At 38.8% G+C, this 20731-nt stretch overlaps 1 protein-coding gene across 4 annotated transcripts in view; it reads right to left on the bottom strand.

Moving 5' to 3' along the window:
- The window catches only part of cher (filamin-A), a 754003-nt gene that overhangs the window by 457994 nt on the left and 275278 nt on the right, over nucleotides 1-20731 (bottom strand). For all 4 annotated transcript variants that reach the window (XM_067140703.2, XM_067140704.2, XM_067140705.2 and 1 more), the window contains exons 4-5: nucleotides 17972-18069; nucleotides 3340-3467 (exon numbers count right to left, since the gene is read on the bottom strand). In XM_067140703.2, coding sequence (XP_066996804.1) covers nucleotides 3340-3467; nucleotides 17972-18069 — 226 coding nt within the window. The remainder of the gene's footprint in view (nucleotides 1-3339; nucleotides 3468-17971; nucleotides 18070-20731) is intronic.

Below are 20731 nucleotides of genomic sequence, written 5' to 3'. Positions count from 1 at the left end.
GAATTCCTCAAGGCAGTAATATTGGACCTTGATGTCTTCTTATATATATCAATGATATGTGTAAAGAAGTGGAATCAGAGATAAGGCTTTTTGCAGATGATGTTATTCTGTACAGAGTAATAAATAAGTTACAAGATTGTGAGCAACTGCAAAATGACCTCGATAATGTTGTGAGATGGACAGTAGGCAATGGTATGATGATAAATGGGGATAAAAGTCAGGTTGTGAGTTTCACAAATAGGAAAAGTCCTCTCAGTTTTAATTACTGCGTTGATGGGGTGAAAGTTCCCTTTGGGGATCATTGTAAATACCTAGGTATAAATATAAGGAAAGATCTTCATTGGGGTAATCACATAAATATGATTGTAAATAAAGGGCACAGATCTCTCCACATGGTTATGAGAGTATTTAGGTGTTGTAGTAAGGATGTAAAGGAGAGAGCATACTCATCTCTGGTGAGACCTCAACTTGAGTATGGTACCAGTGTATGGGACCCTTACCAGGATTACTCGATTCAGGAACTGGAAAAAATCCAAAGAAAAGCAGCTCGATTTGTTCTGGGCGATTTCCAACAAAAGAGTAGTGTTACAAAAATGTTGCAAAGTTTGGGCTGGGAAGACTTGGTAGAAAGGAGACAAACTGCTCGACTAAGTGGTATGTAATACCAATATAAATGGTCCGTTATTGGACATTATAAATTTTTCAGCTAACTCATTCCTGGTTGCCAGCGCTTCGCCCCCGTGTGCTAGGCTGGGCTCATCAGTTGGAACCTAGCACACCTAACAAGACGCTGAATAGTGCATACCGTGGAGGCCACTGCGTAGGCTAATTGTAGCCACCGGCAGTGCCAATGCACTATGAGAGACATTGTCTCATTATCAAAAATTGATGCCTGCTTGGCCATCAGATGATGTAGATGTTGATTCCCACAGGGAATCAGAAATAATTGTTCCGAATGAGTTAATTTATAATACCCCATTTATATCATTAAATCAGCATTTTTAAAGATTTGAATATTGGGAATTGAAATGCGCTACAAATGTTGCACTTCTAGCATACGATGAGATCTGGGAATTAAAAGCCCCCCCCTACAAACCTAATATTTTAAGTTCAATTCCACTTCCACGGTAAATATGATCTTATCTTTCACCAAAGCAGGCTAGAATAAGAATGATCTACCCTTGTATATTGTATCAACTCTGCTTCAAATTGTCAAATATAGAACCAGTTGTATAAGGCAATTAAAGGAAAGTGGCAGGGAAAAATTGAGCGCTTGTGTGATTTTGTTTCACGATACCACAAGACTTCACAAGGCCCGCCAAATGTCCGAAATGCTGCAGCGATTCAAGTGGGAGGTATGGCAACATCCACCATGTGTTCGGTAAGCTAAAAACAGATTTCGGTGGACGACTATACCAAAATGACGAGGAGGTGAAAGCAACTGTCTCCAGGTGGTTACATTGCACTGGAGGTGATTGCTCACAATCTTCTAACTTGATTGGGTGGATCATTAAACCTAATACTAATTCTTAATTACATACCCCTTAGTCAATCAGCTCGTCCCCTTTCTCCCAAGTCTTCCCAGCCCAAACTTTGCAACATTTTTGAAACGCTACTCTTTTGTCGGAAATCACCCAGAACAAATAGAGTTGCTTTTCTTTGGATTTTTTCCAGTTCTTGAATCAAGTAATCCTGATGAGGGTCCCATGCACTGGAACCAAACTCTAGTTGGGGTCTTATCAGAGACTTGCATGCCCTCTCCTTTAGATCCTTACTACAACCCCTAAACACCCTCATAACCATGTGCAGAGATCTGTACCCTTTATCTACAAATCCAATTTATGTAATTATCCCAATAAAGATCTTTCCGTATAATAACACCTAGATACTTACAGTGTTCCCCCTACGGTACTTTCAAATCAACACAGTAATTAAAACTGAGAGGATTTTTCCTATTTGTGAAACTCACAACCTAACTTCTAACCCCGTTTATCACCGTACCATTGCCTGCTGTCCATCTCACAACATTATCGAGGTAATTTTGCAGTTGCTCATTATCTTGTAACTTATTTATTACTCTATACAGAAAATCATCCGCAAAAAACCTTATCTCTGATTCCTCTTCTTTACTAGTATCATTCATATATATAAGAAAACATAAAGGTCCAATAATACTGCCTTGAGGAATTCCCCTCTTTATTATTACAGGGTCAGATAAAGCTTTGTCTACTCTAATTTTCTGAGAACTATTTTCTACAAATATAGCAACCCATTCAGTCACTCTTGTCTAGTCCAACTGCACTCATTTTTGCCAGTAGTCTTCCATGATCCACCCTATCAAATGCCTTAAACAGGTCAATAGCTATACAGTCCATTTGACCTTTTGAATCCAGGATATCTGCTACATGTTGCTGGAATCCTACAAATTGAGGTTCAGTGAAAAAATCTTTCCTAAACCCAAACTGCCTTCTTTTTTTCCCCTATTTTTTCCCCTATTTGTTTTATGTTGCACTGACACAGATAGGTCCTATGGCGATGACGGGATAGGAAAGGCCTAGGAATGGGAAGGAAGCAGCCGTGGCCTTAAGGTGCAGTCCCAGCATCTGCCTGGTGTGAAAATGGGAAACCACAGAAATCCATCTTCAGGGCTGCCGACAGTGGGGTTCGAACCCACTATCTCCCGGATGCAAGCTCACATCTGCGCGCCCCTAACCGCATGGCCAACTCGCTCGGTGAACTGCCTTCTATCGAACCAGTTGTTAATTTTGCAAACATGTCCAATATAATCGGAAAAAATGCTTTCCCAAAGCTTGCATGCAATGCATGTCAAACTGACCAGCCTGTAATTTTCAGCTTTATGTCTATTCACCCTTTCTTTTGTACACAGGGGCTATTATACTACTATACTATTAACATTCCAGGAGTTAAGCTACATAATTATTACAGCACTGTTTTCTTTGCTATGGTTGCTGAAACAGGAAGATTCCTTGATATTTACCAGAAGATTTTCATTAAATATTGATGAACCATTTCACAATAAAAAAGAGAGCAAGATACCTTATAATATATCAACTGAAAGTAATATTTGCTGATCAACCAAATATAATGCAATTACATTCTTTCAGCACTAATGTTATTCCTCCAAAATGTCCTCATCACTCACATCTATATTCAGTCGTGCTCTTCAATCAAATGGAAAAGTTTAACACATAACTGAAAAGCACAACAAAGGCATATAGAATGTTGATAAATATATTTCTGAGTGAGGTAGCTTATTTATTTGAGTTGTCTGCATAGAGAACCTGTATGCACAACATTTACTACAAAGGTACTTCTCACCTGTTTGGATTGGTACGTGGTCGAAGAGGTGCTCCTTGCTTCAGTTTTGCATTTGGATACTGAGATAGGTAAGTCATCATAGACATCTCATCAATGTTGGGATTGACCATTTCTTCTGGTTTTATGAGCTGAAATGATAATACCAAATTAACATCTCCCTCAAACTTAAGTATGGTAGTTGACATTCAATCAATCACTACTGATCTTACATTAGAGTAATAAAGTATTAAAGTAATAAACTTAATTTTTATCCGTATTGAACTGAGATTACAAAGCTTTACAAAGTTGGTGAATAAGGTGGAAGCTAAAACTTTTTAAAACTTTGTAATTTTTTCTCTCACCGGAATCTTAAGAAAAAGCAAAATGTTCTGCCTTTTGAAGTACTGGTACATTAGTCATAATATCCAGAATGAATATTAATTAAAAACTAAAGAACTACTGAGGTTGCTTTCCTACGAGATTATGATATACTTGCTGAAGTACACGTTCTTTGTATGGATTTATGAGAAAGGATTAAAGCGATTAAATTAAGGAGGCCGACAAGTATGTGTGCGTCTTACAACATGCTCTTGTAGACAATATTTACAACCTGCTCATCGCGTACATAAATATACAGGTTGTACTCACTCGACACACAAATAAATGAACAACTCGAAGGTGGAAGAAAGAAGGTACGAACCTTCAACAAACGAAGGTATCAGCTAAGAAAAGGGAAGAGCAATGAAAGGCAGGAAAATTAAGGCCTCTTCTGGCCTCGAATGCTCTAAGACCATCAGGGTTGGAAATGAATGAGAGTTGGCGAAGGAGGGGGTCACACAGGAAGGAATGCAGGAGGGGCCTGGCACAAGTAAGTGGCACTAATGCTTGACTCAGCTTGGGCCCGTGATCGTCACACCATGACTCACAATTAAATATTAGAAAAGATTCGACTATAAACAAAAACTAGGGACCATAAAGAATATAATTATGAAAATAACTGAATAAGAGATGCAAATTCTACAACTATGCAAAATGATATGTGAAATCTATACCTACTAAATATGAATACTAAACCTACAGAAACATTGAATATAAATATGATAATAACTCAAAATGAAATGTGAATTATAAAACCACTAAATATGAATCCTAAGCCTACACAATATTAAAAGGATAGAAACATTGAATATAATATATGATGAAATGGCTGAACAAATCAACTACAGCCCACAGCAGTTCTCAAATATGGGTAAGCACTCTTAGCACACTCAGAAGAAATATAACTGTTGCCTCCAAATGCTTTCTGTAGAATGGCGCATTCATTCTTCGTTGGCCTGTCAAAAAACAAATTCCTTTTTACACAAATGATGACAAATGTGGCTTCACATGACCCCTACTTATGCGCAAAATGAGTAGCCTATTCATTAGTGAAGGCGACCACAGCCAAAGACACAAGGAAGAGGAATTTTCTCAAAAAGCGTTAGGGTAATAAAGAAAATGCATATGATGCTTCTTGTAATAAATTTAATTTCAAGGCTGCATGGTGCACTTCATTTTTCATTAGGGCCAACCGTTTACCCATTATTTCACTTGATGTAGGGCAAAAGTTGCCCAAATTTTGATTATACCCCTAAAAAATTCCCCACTAGTTCAAAACTGTAAAATATATCAAAATCAAAAGTATCCCTTGAGCGACTCCGGATTTCAAGCTATGTCCCTACCAAAATTTCATTCAGTCGGTCTGACAGTTTTCAAGCTTATCCAGAAGAAACAAACAAACCATCTCATTTTTATTAATAGTATAGATAAAAGAATAAACCAGAACTTCACACTAATGCATTCAGTTAATTCTGTTGGCTCAGGAATTAGGCATTTGTGTTAGTCGTAAAATATACCTCTTATTTTACACGCAACACTACCATCAAGGGTTATGAACTTCATGTTGTTGGTCCGTATTGAACTGAGATAACATATAAATTATAAACAGGAGAGGTTTCCACCTATTCAATACATAGTTATATTTGCAATGTTATTTACGTTACATGGGACTAGTTTCAACCCTACACAGGGTCATTATCAGCCATATTTAAACATATACAATATATGACAAAATCCTAAAACATGTTTCTAATCAGTAAGAACATTATGAATATATAATTTACAATAAGATGTGTGGTTGAAATAGCCAAGGTGCTATGGCACTTTCAGTTTCATTTGTAACACTGAGCGCCAGTTGTTGGACATAGGATTGTTTGGAATAGGAGTGGCATTTCTATTCCATGTGCAAAGGGATTCAATATATAACGCAACAATTTTTTTTCTAAAAACAGGTTGGTTTTAGTGAGGATTCAAATATGCCATGTTATTCCCCAATCCTTTTGCTACAATCCCCTATTTTTCAACATAATCTCCGTTCAATGTTATGACCTTACGCCAGAGTAATGTGAGGGCCTGGGTGCATGCATGGTACCACTCACTGGTCAATGTCGGAGCCAACGTTGTGCTGCATTGATAACTTCTCCATCATCCACGTAGTGCTCCCCGCAGAGGGCATCCTTCATTGGGCAAATTGATGGAAGTCAGAAAGTGCGATATTTGGGCTGTAGGGTGGATGTGGAAGAACAGTTCACTGAAGTTCTGTGAGGTCTTGCGTTGTCGTGGAGAAAGAGAAGTTCATTTGCATTTTTGTGGCTGAGGGATGATCGTTGCTCACGTCCGTAGAAATTACCTCCTCATTACCCTACACGTCCCATGGATGGTGCTAAGCGAGCAACAATAATTAATTGGCAACCAAACTATCAACAGTTGTTGATCTCCTGGCCATAATACACATGGATAATACTTCAGAAGTACAAATAACTGTCCTTTTGACGATCACCAGACATTGAAACTAGGACAGAACATCTGTATTTGTTAGAAAAACATAGAAGGCATCAGTAAGTTTAAATGACAATATATCTCAAGATTCTTACGAAAATATAAAGCAGATGTACTTCTTGTCCAAGAATCTTGCATAGAGAATGAAGACCAAGCCAGAAAGACAGCAAGAATTCCTGGATATGATGTGATAGGGATAACCTATCACCATCATTATGGTAATCTATATATATAAAATAGCTTGTCCTGACTGACTGACTGACTGACTGACTGATTCATCATCGCCGAGCCAAAACTACTGGACATAAAGAAATGAAATTTTGGGGATATATTCATATTATGATGTAGGTGCTCGCTAAGAGAGGATTTTTGGATATTCCTTCGGTAAAGGGGTGAAAATGGGGGTGAAATTTTAAAATGAGTGTATCTATATCTCAAAACTTTTAAAGTTTATAGATGTAAAAATTGGTATTTAGAATCTCCTTTAAAAATAAAGAAACACGTATTCTTTTGTTTTCGGAAAATCCCAATAGGAAGGGTGTAAAAGGGTGAATAATGGGTTGAATGCCTTTCATGAGGCTACTTATATTTCAGAACCTGAAGATATTACAGACCTGAAAATTGGTATTTTGGATCTAATTTAAAAGTAAAGAAACACTTATTTTTTCGTTTTTGGAAAATCCAAATATTGAGGGGTGAAAAGGGGGGCTGATTTTTTTTAAAATGAGTGTGTCTACATCTTAAAACTTTAAAATTTACAGATATAAAAATCGGTAGTTAGAATCTCCTCTAAAAATAAAGGAACACGTTTTTTTTGTTTTCTGTAAATCCTAATAGGAGGGGTGTAAAAGGGTGAAGAATGGGTTGAATGCCTTAATTGAGGATACACATATCTCAGAAACTAAAGATATTACAGAACTGGTAATTTGCATATGGGATCTCCTTTAAAAATTAAGAAACACACGTATTTTTTAGTTTTTGGAAAAGCCAATTAATGACGGTTAAACAGGAGTGACAAATTGGGGTGAATTTTTTGAAAGACTATATCTACAGAATATCTTGGAAACGTAAAATGTTACAGACGTAAAGAGTGGGTGTAAATCTCCTGTAAATGTAAAGAAATATAGGTGATTTGTTTTTGGAAACTCCACTTAAGGGGAACTTAAAAGGGGTGAAATTTTAAAATGAGAATATTTACAGTATATCTAAAAAAACTTAACATGTTACAGAAGTGAAAAATGGTATTTTTTATCTCTATTAAACATAAAGAAACGTGTACTTTTAGTTTTCGAAAATACCACTTGGGTGGAAGGGGGGGGGGGGTGGTGGGTAAAAGTGACTGAAAATGGTGATGAATTCTTTTAATTAGGCTACTGATATCTCAAAAATGAAGATGTTACAGACGTGAAATTTGATATTTGCAATCTGCTTTAAAAGTAAAGAAACACGTATTCTCGGAAAATCCAATGAGGGGGGAGGATGGGTGAGAGAATTGAAAAATTAATTGACTGAATTGTATGAGAATACATACATCTAATAAAAACTAAAGTTGTTACAGACATGAAAATCCTTATTTGGACCTCCTTTAAAAACAAAGAAGGACGCATTTTGGTGGGGAAACCATCTTTGAGGGCGGGAGTGTAAACGAGTTGAATTCCTTTCATGAGGACACATAAATCGAAAACTGAAGAAGTTATAGTCATGATAATTGGTATTTAGAAGATCCTTTACTATTAAAGAAACAAGTATTATTTGCGGGAAAATTCACTTAAGGGGCCCCCCCTTATTATTATTATTGTGAAATGAAGTGAAAAAAGTTAATTATTTTTATGGGGATACTTATATCTCAAAACTGAAGATAATAGACGTGAACATTGGTGTTTGGAATCTCCCTTAAACATAAAGAAACAAGCATTCTTTTAATTTTTTATGGGGGGGGGGGGGTTGGCGGTAAATAAACTTAACTTCGGTGGGGTGTAGAAGGAGGTGAGACAAATTGATTTTACTGTTATTAATGTACTTATAAGGATCCTCCATTGCTCAGGCGGCAGCGCGCTGGCCTCTCACAGCTGGGTTCCGTGGTTCAAATCCCGGTCACTCCATGTGGCATTCATGCTGGACAAAACAGAGGCGGGACAGGTTTTTCTCCAGATACTCCGCTTTTCCCTGTCGTCAGCCATTCCAGCAACACATAATAATAATAATAATAATAATAATAATAATAATAATAATAATAATAATAATAATATTCCGGACCGTCGTCAAATGTGCGGACCGCGCTGGAAAAGGCTCCTGGATGGGTAATGACTAAGAATGCAGTCCGGCCGCGGGTTCAGTGCCGCCAAGGCACCCAATATGACACCACGCCGGATCTCCTGAAGGATTTTATCCATATTAAAAATATTATAGGAAAAGATGGCAAAGATTTACGGACCCAACTCACCGGCAGGAATACCTGAGCCTAGCCCGGGAAGTACGAAATCGATTGCTGGAAAGGAAGATTTAAAAGTGGGAGGAAACGTGCCGTAAAATCATAGAAAACCAGTCAGATCGGGAATTTTGGTGGATTCTCGCAGCAAACGAGTCAGATCGCGAATTTCGGCGGATTATATATCTAATACAATAAGCATTCAATTATACATTTCAGTATAATACCGTAGCGAAGCACGGGTATCTTGCTAGTACAACATATGTTCGTAGTAATATTGCAGATGAAGTGAAGGCCTCGTCCACACGTGCTAGAGAGGCATCCATGGTTCCTCCACATGGGTACCACGGTGGTTCAGGTGAAGTGGGGCTGGTGATTGAGGTGTAGGCTCACAGCGGGGTGCTGGAACCAACATATCAATTTGGTCTATGTAGCCTGGACGAGCCACGGGTTGGGAAAGGGTTGATCCCAACCTAGGGGTAAAGTCATGGCTGTGAACTCAGTCATGATAATGCCAAGTGGAGACCACGTGAGTAGGCCTACTGAAGGGGGAACAAACCTGGCTAGGTTCGGGCCAGGGGCGGACCGCTGGATGGACGACTGAGGGGCGTGGTCTCTGCTACGGGGAGCCTGAGTTGCAGGAGGACAATGTCTGGCTGTATGCCTCACCACGGATGGCGAGAACGACGCTCAGTACCCTACAAGTAGCAAAAAACCCTATGATTGATTGAAATATGGATGCTTATAAATAACCAATTTCAAAAACTTTGACGTCAAGGGAAGCCAAGGAAGCTCCAGTAGAGCAATTCCGGGAGCAAGCCCAAGATAAAAAAATGGAGACAGAAGTCCCAATTGGACAGGCTGTCGCTGACTCAAAACAAGAAATGGCAACAGAAGCTCCAGTAGAGCAGACTGCTGTCAGAATCAATCAGGACGATACCAAACTTCTAACACAAGAGTGGAGAGTGCTGAATGACACTTCAATCGACAAGACAGAACAGACAGTCGTTTTAGCCCTTGGTGAAAGAGACTATGAAGAGTTCAAAAAGAGAAGCCTTAACGCTAAGCTCGGACTTGGGCAGATCAAGTTTCAAGTCATCAGGGGAAAAATGAAACCCAATGTTGATAAAGATTGAGCTGGAGGACCTTCAGGCCAATCTTCACCATAAAAAAGCAGCTGTGGCCAATTTCGCCAGGAAGTTCAAGTCCGAGGCTATTGAGGTGGCACTTATTCAAGAGCAATGGGTAGTCAAGGGCAGAGTAGCAGGACTGGCAGAATCTGGTGGTAAGCTGATGTACGATACAACATCGGAAATACCCAGAACATGTCTTCTTGTGAACAGGAAATTAAAATGTCTTATGTTACAGGAACACTGTTCGTGGGACTTAACCGTGGCCAAGATTAAACTTGGAAATTGGGAGGGACCCAGAGAAATAACTATAGGCTCTGCATACCTCCCATATGACTCAACTAATCTGCCCCCATCAGAAGAAGTTGAGAACGTAATTTGCAACGCAAAGAGGAAAGGCAAACACCGAGTCCTTGGAGCAGATGCAAATTCACACCACACGGCACAGGGCAGCACGAACTGCAATGCAAGAGGCGAGTCTTTACTAGAGTTTATTATTGGAACTGAGTTGACAATATTAAACCTAGGAAACAAGCCTACATTTATAAATAAAAATCGTAGGGAGGTAATAGACATTACACTAAGCACTACGAATATTGCAAACTTTATTAAAGACTGGAAGGTGCTGGAGGAACCATCACTGGCAGACCACCAACACATCCAATTTGCAATAGATGCGAGACTATGTGGGATTGAGATGTACAGATACCCAGAAAGAACTAACTGGGATAGATAAAGAGAAGTTCTAGGGAAGGCTGTACAAAAAATTCCAACCAACGTGAGAGGACAGAAAGAATTGGATAAGGCAGTGGAACTATTAGAAGAGGCCATTATAGACTCATTCCACAAAAGCTGTCCTCTCAAAGAAAAGAAAAACACGAAAAAGGTAAGGTAGTGGAACTACAAACTAGCCAAAAAAAAAGGTTAGGATGTTGTACAGAATATCATCTAGAAATGGTATGTGGGATGCATATCATAGGAAACTCACTGAGTATAACCTACAGATACGGAAAGCAAAAAAAAAAAAAATCTTGGAGACTGTTCTGTGAGAAAGTGGAATCACACACAAGCAGCAAGGCTCCAGAAGGTTCTGAAAGCAACCCATATAAATCAAGTGGGGACACATGAGAAACCAGATGGGTCATTTACTCAGGCAGGAAGGAACACGCTGGAGATACTACTGGCGTGTCACTTTCCTCAGGCTGAGGGGATGACAGAAGAAGTAACAGTTGGAACAGAGACCAGAGCTCGAAGAGCATACTGGAACTGTGCCAAAAGAATAATAAAACATAACCATGTCAAATGGGCAGTCGACACGTTTCATGCTATAAAGGCTAGGGGGCCAGATGAGATACTTCCGATACTCCTACAGGAAGGATGGGAGATACTCGTCAATGCCCCAACGGACCTTTTCAGAGCTAGTCTAGCTTTAGGGTACGTGCCGAAATCATGGTCTGAAGCTAAAGCAGTATTCATACCTAAGCCTGGAAGGGCAAATTATGCCCAAACTAAAGCATACAGACCATTATGTTTAACCTCCTTCATGCTGAAAGCAATGGAGAAAATTCTGGATAAATATATCAGAAGAACGGTGCAACTGAACTCAACATTACATGAAAATCAATTTGCATATAGACCTGGCAGATCCACTGAAGTAGCACTCCAACAGTTGGTTCATAAACTAGAGGAAAGCCTAGAATATGAAGAAATTGCACTGGCGGCATTTCTAAATATAGAAGGAGCCTTCAGCAATACAACCTATGACTCTGTGATCAAAGCATTGGAAAAGAGCAAGGTGAGTAAAACCGTCGTCAAATGGATTAAATCCATGTTAGACGGAAGGAAGTTAAAAGCAACCCCGTTTGAAGAAACTCTGACGGTTAGGGCCACCCGAGGCTGTGCTCAGGGAGGAGTTCTTTCTCCTCTGCTGTAGAAGCTCGTGGTGAACAAAATCATAGCTATTCTCAACGAACAAGGTTTCTATACACAAGGATATGCAGATGACCTAGTGATTGTGGTGCAAGGTAAGGTGATGAGTGTTATCCAGGACCTCATGCAAAGATCACTTAACCTTGTGGAGAACTGGTGTCGGGAAGAACAACTATCAGTCAACCCAAACAAGATAACTCTGGTCCCTTTTACAAGAGAAAATTAGAGGGAAAGAGATCACTGAAGCTCTTTGGGCATGAAAGAACAGGGACTGCACCTAGGTGTAGTGTTAAATAAAGTATAACCTGGAATCCACGTATAGAAAGGAACATAACCCGGGCCAAGAACTTGCTGTATGCATGCAAAAGAGTTGTCGTCGGGAAGACAAGGGGCCTAAGACAATGGTAATGTGGATATATACAATGATCATTAGACCGTTGATGGCCTATGCTGCAATCATCTGGTGGCAGAAATTAAGCCAAGGAAAAGTCAGTAGAAGATTGAATAGCCTACAGAGAATGGCATGCATAGCCATAACTGGGGCTATGAGAACTATGCCGACAGAAGCCTTGAATATTTTACTAGACCTCCCATCACTATGCAACTTCATAAAAGGACAGGCTAGAATGAGTTCATATAGACTGGCACAATCAGAGTGCTGGAATGCAAAAAGACCCAATCTAGGACACTGTACAATTAACAGAGTAATAATACAGGAAGTTCTACACATGCCTTCTGATCATATGATATCAAAGTACAACTTTGAAAAACCGTTTGAGACCCAGATAATAAAATTAGAAGACTGGGATATCAACAAATGGAATAATGAAAAAGAAGATGTAGTGAACCCATAATTCCACGATGAGAAATTTTTTTTTAATTTTCTCAATATTTATTTCAAATCAACAAGCTACTTTTATTTTTGAGGGCAGCCATGTTGCGCTCCTAAGAGCCTCGATGTCGCGTGGGAAAGATCTCACCCGCGGCAGGCTCGTGAAACACCGTGACACCTCGGCGGTCTTCGAGTGCCCGATAATTCTTTAAATTCACGGAATTCTGCATAACGAGGGATTTTGGCAATACAGTAAATAAAGAAATAAATCATCTAAATTATTCTTAAACCCTACGTGAAAACAGAGCCCCCAGGGTAAATTATAAATGCAGTTAAGCCTAAGTACAAGTCAGCGTCAGATCAGTGAACTAGCTCCACGTGCCAAGGTCAAGGGATGAAGAAAACGCGTGAAACGTCCGGGCAGAAATAATTTATTTCACCTGTTGGGAGTGTGGTAAAATTATGAGATTAACATCAAAAATAATTACAAGTCTGTCCGGAAGTCTGGGACAAGCCTCATAAAAATCGGTCTATTGGACGCGAAATTAGCAGATTACGCAATCAAGCTTAGTAGTGTGTGTAGCGTCCCTCCTATAGACTATAAGAGGAACCCCCCATTGCATATTTTTCAGTGTCGATCTGGTTTTTGAAGCGTCGTCAGCAGAAAATTGTACCAGATTGATCTACAAACGACTTAGTACATGTTCGTGGCTGAGGTCCACCCAGTCGGTTAGAAAGGGAAGGTGACAGAAAATTTCTGAACTATTGCCGACAAATTGTGAAAGTATAGGCATCTGTTAAAGTACACAGCAAATGTTACTGTATCACCTTATGTGTGTTTGAAAATGGTAAGAGAATTGGGAAGCTAGTCAGAGTAGTTTTGATTTCGTTATCTGTTGAACACCTGGTGTGTTTGTGGGTGACGGAGAGAGAGAACTCTGGGATAAAGCAGACAGTAGCAGTTGACTGCAGAACTGCAGAACGAGGGAGGTTCATGGTACACATTATAACGAGAAAAGTGCGTGATTTGTGTTGTAATTTAATATCGTGTGAAAAAGGCAGTGTTTGTAAGAGTGATATGTTGGAAATGATGATGTTATTTGTGCAAATGTACGGCTAAAGGCACGAGGTCAGCTGGCGACGATGTAGCCAGAATACTGGGAATGACGCCATGTGCAGGTCTGTCTATATTTGTATTATGTTGTAGTTAGATTTTTTTTGTTCTGTCCCAACATACTTTTCAAGATGATTGTCGGGTTGATATTTGTAATTATCAGGCGAAAGGTGTTATAATTTTGGCCAGCGTGTGAAAATTTTAGTTTGAAAATTTCACGTCAAGAAACTGTAAAAATGCGATGTTTAAATCTGGTGTTAATGTTCTATGAGATATTGTCCAAAGCGAGAAAATTTAGGAAAGCTATAATTGTAAAATAGTCGTAGCGAGTGTCTTAATTTCAAATATCAGTTGAATTCAGAAATGTTTGTCGATAATAATAATAATAATAATAATAATAATAATAATAATAATGTCTACCGCGGGATAAAGAAATTTGTCTATGTTAAAAGTGCATTTAACCTGTATATTTTCCAAGGATCACAGGCACTTAGAATATTTCAGAGAGTTATATTTATTCATGGGAAGTAAAAATTTTGGGACATCGTGTATATCAGTGATACGGAAAGTCGCGGTGTGTTCTTGGATTCTCGAGGTCCGAAAGTCGTAGTAATAGTAAAATAAAGAGGTGTATTTCATAATGGTGGTTGTTGTTTTCATTAGAGGATTGAAAAATAGAAAGGGGTCTTGGAAATATAAGAAAAATGGGTTGAGAGCGAAGAATTTATATATGTGGAGATGAGAGGGATAGGAATATTGAAGATGAAATGAAGCCTGGATTTTAAGTGATACCGCTGGGATAAGGCGAGGAGAATGAGTTTGAGACAGGCTATGTTTGCCGAGGAAGTATTTGTGAAACAGACTGTATTGTGACAGGCTGTAGAGTATTCCGCTACCAATCCGAAATTTGAGATGACTACTGTGTGAGGCATCGTAGATTTCTAGTAAGATCCCAAGTGAAAACGACTCCAGTAAAAGGTTAAAAATCTTGGAAGTAAAAGTCGAGTGACTAGTTACGTAAAGCCCGTATGAATATTAAGATAATGCGACCTCAAGGATAAAAGAGCATTTCGAATACATGGTTGGTGTTGTATTGAATTTCGTTTCACTGGATATGTCATTGATATAAATATTTGGAATTGACGGTAGGCGATTTGAGAGTTTCTAATGCGGTAGTGATGATTATTATTTTGAATACATCCACTAAATGGTAGACATGTGCTGGGAGTTATCATTGCTTCCCTAAAAACTTCATTGCACAGGCTGAGATTGTGTTTGAGTTGGAGAATTGTTCGTCACGTATATTTATTTTCGAGTTCACATATTGTAACGAGATAGAGACTTACTGCATTTTTCGACTTGCATTCGTTTAATAGTAAGAGACGTGGTCCCATGTGTATTGAAATGTCAGAGTTGGTTTGAAATTGTTAGTTCGCCTGATATGCTAGGGGATACGTAGTATGATCCATTTTGACGCTCAACCATAGATTTAGGACGTCACATGTTATCCTTGGAGTTACTGATGATGAGATGTCCTAGTTCACGCCCGACGATAGAATTTGGAAGGTATCATGTACATAGAGATTAGTGTTAGGATGTACAGATTTTAAGTGAGCCCGACGATAGGTCTGGGATGTCAGCTGTACATACTCAAGTCTCAGATTAGATGTTTCTTCTGTTTTCGCGAAGTGACTTGGGCGAAGGTAGCCTCTACAGTGAAATATGAAATATGAAGAGTGTTAGATCGACAATAATGAGGCCAACTAGTGCGTAGCTCCAACATTCGAAGGGTGTTCCTTGAGATAACGGGGCCGCTATCGGTGAATGACGGTTGCCCAAATATTGGATATCGACCTGATGGAGATTAAATATTTTTGCTGTAATTCTCCATGCGTGTTGAGTTTTAATGACTTCGATACGTTATTTTATTTTACGGACTTAATTGTTTTGTCGTTCTGACATCCGTTTTGTTTTGATAGTGTGCATATTGACACTCAGTGTATTAGCGTGAGACTTGAGTTGCGAATGCGGTTTCGATTCATCAGCCAGTAATATTATTTTATTTTCAATCTTTGTCGTACTTTCATTTTATTCGTAGTTGAATTCGATTAAGTAATCATTTTATAGGTAGTGTGTTGGGACAGACAATAAGTAGACGGATCTGTAAAGGTAGTCATTGTTTTTTTTTGTTGTTTTTTTTTTTAGGAAAGAATTCCTTAAAGTTGTAATATTTTTTCAATGTGGACTGGTAATTTCATTAAGCGTAACATAACCATTTCTAACCTGAAAATCGGTTTGGTAATAATACTATTCAAGTGATTTACCACTTTTTAATTAACTTCAGTGTTTGGCATTTCTTCTAAATGCGTGATGAATAAGTGTTTCCTGCATTTCGCAGTTTTGTTCCTTTAGAACGACGTAACGTAAGATCCTCGCGAATCATGTTGTTGTTGGTTCCTTCCGAACAGCTGTTTGGGTGATGCACATTTAGCATCGGGATTACCTTATCACTTAAGGGTGTCATGAATGACAAATACATGGTGGAATTTTATTTCAATTGTGAATGATGCTGTTAACTTGCAGTGAACACCATGCTTTCCCATAATATTTCGCAACCTATCCAAAGCAACTGATAGTCAATTTGGTTCGATTAAGGGTCCATTCGGCGGGTGTTCCGTATCCATAAAGGGTATTCGATTGGTGGATAACCTTAATTGAGAGGAAATCAGGCGTTCTACTTGTTGAAAGTCAGATTTTCCACGGATCGTGTGGATTAATTCTCAGTTCTCGTTTGGAGTAATAGGTGCCCGGTTTTCAGGTCTTTCCTTTTTCAGTTTTTCAGTTTCGCTGTCCACTAATGTACTAATTTCTCCGAAGCAACTCTTCGATATTGTGAGAAATCAATCAACGCTACGCAATGTGACTGCGTTTGAAACATTCAATAATAAATAATTTATAATTTTTTTTTCTCTCAAGGATTTATATTAAAATAACAATGTTGTCGTGTCATTTCGATTTTAATAAAAGTTAGTAAGCACATATTTGCTCCTCATTTCAAGTAGTTAGGCTCTCTTCTGAACCCCATCGTTTGGTTAAGATCGTGACCGAATTTATCCCCACAACGACCCATGATTTAAGAGTTCTATATTGTTCTACTGTAGCAGCCGTGGCCGACCAACGATGGAATGGTAAGTTCAAGGGTTCAGTAGTGTGGTGGAGTGACGGCTCAAAGACTGGGGATGGCACAGGAGGAGTGATCAACAGGGGAAGACCTGAGAGATCAATCCAGATGAGCCTGGGCAAACACACTACCGTCTTTCAAGCAGAAGTGACAGCCATCACAACATGTCTTGAAGACAGTCTGAAAATGAACTATATGAATAAGAACATTTTCATTTTTACGGACAGCCAAGCGGCCTTTAAGGCACTAGAAGCAGTCCGGATATTATCCAGACTTGTCTGCTTTTGCCATTCACTTCTCCTGAAGCTCTCAAAGTACAACATTGTCAAAATAATATGGGTACCAGGACATACAGGTATAGAAGGAAATGAAATGGCAGATAAACTGGCCGGGAAAGGGGCAGAAACACATTTTGTAGGCCCAGAATCTGTATGCAGGATTTCCTATGGACAAGCCTGACATTACATAGGAAAATGGGTACAAGAGAAACAAAAGGAAAACTGGAAAAAATACTCCAGGATGCAGGCTTGCAAAGGAACTGATAAAAGGACCAAACAAAAGCATACTGAAGAGCTGTTTAAACTCAGCAGAGAAAATATAAGATGGGTAGTAGGACTGTTGACAGGACACTGCCATCTGAAAAAACACCTACACAGAATTGAAGTAGTAAGAGACAATACATGTAGGAAATGCAATGAAGCAGAGAAATCAGCTGAACACATACTTTTTGAATGTGAGGTGCTGGGTAGAGTCAGACTCTCCACTCAAGGATTGTCAGGTGAAGAGAGAGAAAAGATCCAAGAAGACCCAATAAGAGCAACCTGCAGCTTTGTGAAGGGAGCAGGTATATCTAGGTGGGAATGAAGGAAAATCGTGGTAGCAAAAGATCTTAGAGGTCAACGCTAATTAGGAACTAATATTTAGAGGCCCCATGAAGAAAAGAAGAAGAAGAAAGTCGACACTGAAAGGAACAGCTTCCATCTTAACAAGTAAAAATATATATTAGGTAAATTCACAAACAATATATCCATAAAATTAACCTCTGAAAAGGTCAATCAACCAAAACTTTTGATTAACTCTCTCTGGTGCAAGACACTGACAAGCACCGCCTAGGGGTAGGACAACCCCCAATACCACAAGTTAAACAATTTATATATATTACCTGGCGAACGTTTAGCCAGTCATCTGCTAAACCCATAGCTTCTGAAGCATTCTGTACAGAGTCTTTTGGATTCCAGTCTTGCCAATCAGGGCAGAGACCTGAAAAGAAAAAAATGAAAAGAAAAACATATTTCCTTTAGAATGTTTGACAGAAGAAAAATCTAAATAACAGAAGGAAGTTAATAATTTCCTGCAAGTGCTGTCAATGGTTGCATTTCTCCTTTGCTTCCGACATAACAAGGACAGGTCTAGAGAAGGTTACAAAAAATTTCCTCCGAAAAGACAAAATTTATATTCTTATGTTACAAACACAGTAATTACGTATTCAACGGGAGGGTAAAAGACTTTACCAGTTTTATCATATAATGTATTTTTACATAGTGAATATTTTCATTGAATAGAGGTCAAATTCATTTTCACCAACTAATGAAAACACAATGTCAAAAATAATTCTTGGTTTTTATAAGTGCTATTCATACTGATAGTGCTCCATCAAATTTCTGTGGCGTACCTATGCCTATCTGATGGAAGTGTGGGATCCACATGTCCAAGCCTTGCCAAACTTTGTGAAGCAGAGTGCTCACCAGTTTTAAAGTGATTTTTTCTTTTCTGTAACAGGAAACGTTTGGTGAATCAAACCATAACACAAAGATAACAGAAGTTAAATTTAGCCACTAGTGGCTTGGGCAGTCATGGCTACCTAACACAAAGAAGGCCGCACTTGGAGTCCATCTACATAAAGTCAGCAGTGTTAGAAGGTATGGAGTTTGTACTTGTGCTTTTTTTTTTTCACACTTGTCTTCTGTCTCCTTTCTGTCAATCCCTCCTCCCACAATGAACATGCATTATGTTTACCTCTTGCTAATGCTCCTATCATGCTGCTTTGGATTTCTTTCCAAGACTAGAGTGAAGCTGTTTCGAGATAAACCTAAAAAGAATGAATACCAAGTATAGAATATAAAATTAGAGTTGGCAAACCAAGTGTTCTTACATCAGTGGTGAGAATAGCCATGCAGAAAAGGCGCTGAAAGAGTTCCAAGAAGATAACTCATTTACCATAAGACAGTAGTGAAGTTAAATTTAATAACATAACAATAAAAAGTGTGTCTACAACGCTTGGTGAATCAAACCATGACACAAAGAAAACAGAAGTTAAAACCATAATACCGTCAGCCACCTTCAAAGTGTTATCCATTGGCCACGATACACTTTTGGCAACATGTATACAATTTTGGAACAGATCGAAGCACTAACATTGCACGTATTTGGATATCCGGTATGTCAGCACGTGTGCTTTTCAAGATTACCTTATTTAGGGAAACAAAAAGAAGCCTGCAAGCACCCAATCCGCGCAGGATGATGGATGTTCAAGATGTGGTGCACCATCAAGAATTTCCTGTCCATCCTGAAAGAGTTTTAACTAGTCGAAAACATTTTCCAATTATGGCTTCTGTTCATACACTTGCACCAACACTGCATGCATCTCCATCGCAGTTTTCCCACACTTGTAACATAACACAACTGATGTTTATGCATTGCTCCGTTGCACTGCGACACGAGTCTTCACACGCACTATGTTCGACTGGCTGCAGCAAACTAACCTGCTACAGCTCCATGTGTTCAATGTTATGTGGCCCTCCTCAAGATGCCTCTCTATTCACATGCGCATGCACGCATGTAACATCATCAGCTTACCTTTAGTCTCCGGCTATTCCATTTGTTTTCAATGTGGGTAGTCTCCATCTCCAGTCTGCTGTTCCATAAATATTCTATGGTATCTCATCAACATTATACGCTACCTTGCCTGCTCTCCAACTGCTATCTTCGCACACCACACCGTACCTCATGCATAATTCAACCAAATTCACTCAGCTCTTGAGACTTTGAGTTTCTACTTGGTACTGTAGAAATGCTGGACAGCTAGGACATTAAAATTCAGTTCGGATTAAACATAGCCAAGCAATGAGCGGAGTACTTCACTGCAGAACTCAACTTGTTCTTGGGCAATCTCCATACCATAATGCTTCTAACATCTTGTGCTTACGCTGAAGTAGGGGAAAGACTGAGGTCATTTAAATTATATTACCTCTCTGATGCTAAATATTTTCACGTCTCTTTCTCAAAGATTTCTCTGGCTTCAATATAATGCTCCAGGTGATTAATTATGTGATGGTGCAAGCTGGACGTGGAATTTATTCTTCCTTTGAAATTTCAACCACTTTTTCTTTGTGCTTACCACAATCTGCTTGTTTTCAATAATGAACTAAATTATTTAGATTTTTATCTCCTTTGCTAATTTATCATGGGAACAAATAAGCTGTTGAGAATTTCTGGTAATTAATTATGTTTTTTAGTTAATTACTGTTGTAATTACATGCAGATTATCATATTTGTATTATCTGTCCCCATTGCTAAGCTAATTAACCTACAAAAAAGGCTGTTCAGAACTTTTGGTCATTTATTGTACTTTAAAATTAATGGACTGAATTATCATTAGTCACTTAAGTGCAATCACATGCAGATTTTTATATTTGTATTACCAGTCACAATTCCTGGCATAATGAACCTACCTTGAGAGTGGGAAAGGCTTTCGAATAAAGGCAAATATTGCTTTTGTAACGTCCTTATAGTTCAAATCTTTACTTCTTTTCTGGGACTCGTGTGCCTCTTTGTATCGAATTTGTACGTTCCTCTTTTTTGACAGTAATTACTCGCATATAACTTCCTAGCTCTCTCGAATGGTCTCTAATCGGCCAAACAA

The sequence above is a fragment of the Anabrus simplex genome, chromosome 2 (genome assembly GCF_040414725.1).
Source record: "Anabrus simplex isolate iqAnaSimp1 chromosome 2, ASM4041472v1, whole genome shotgun sequence".
In the NCBI taxonomy this organism is placed as follows: Eukaryota; Metazoa; Arthropoda; class Insecta; order Orthoptera; family Tettigoniidae; genus Anabrus; species Anabrus simplex.
Note: the sequence above shows the minus strand (reverse complement) of the source record. Positions and strands in the feature narration are given on the sequence as shown.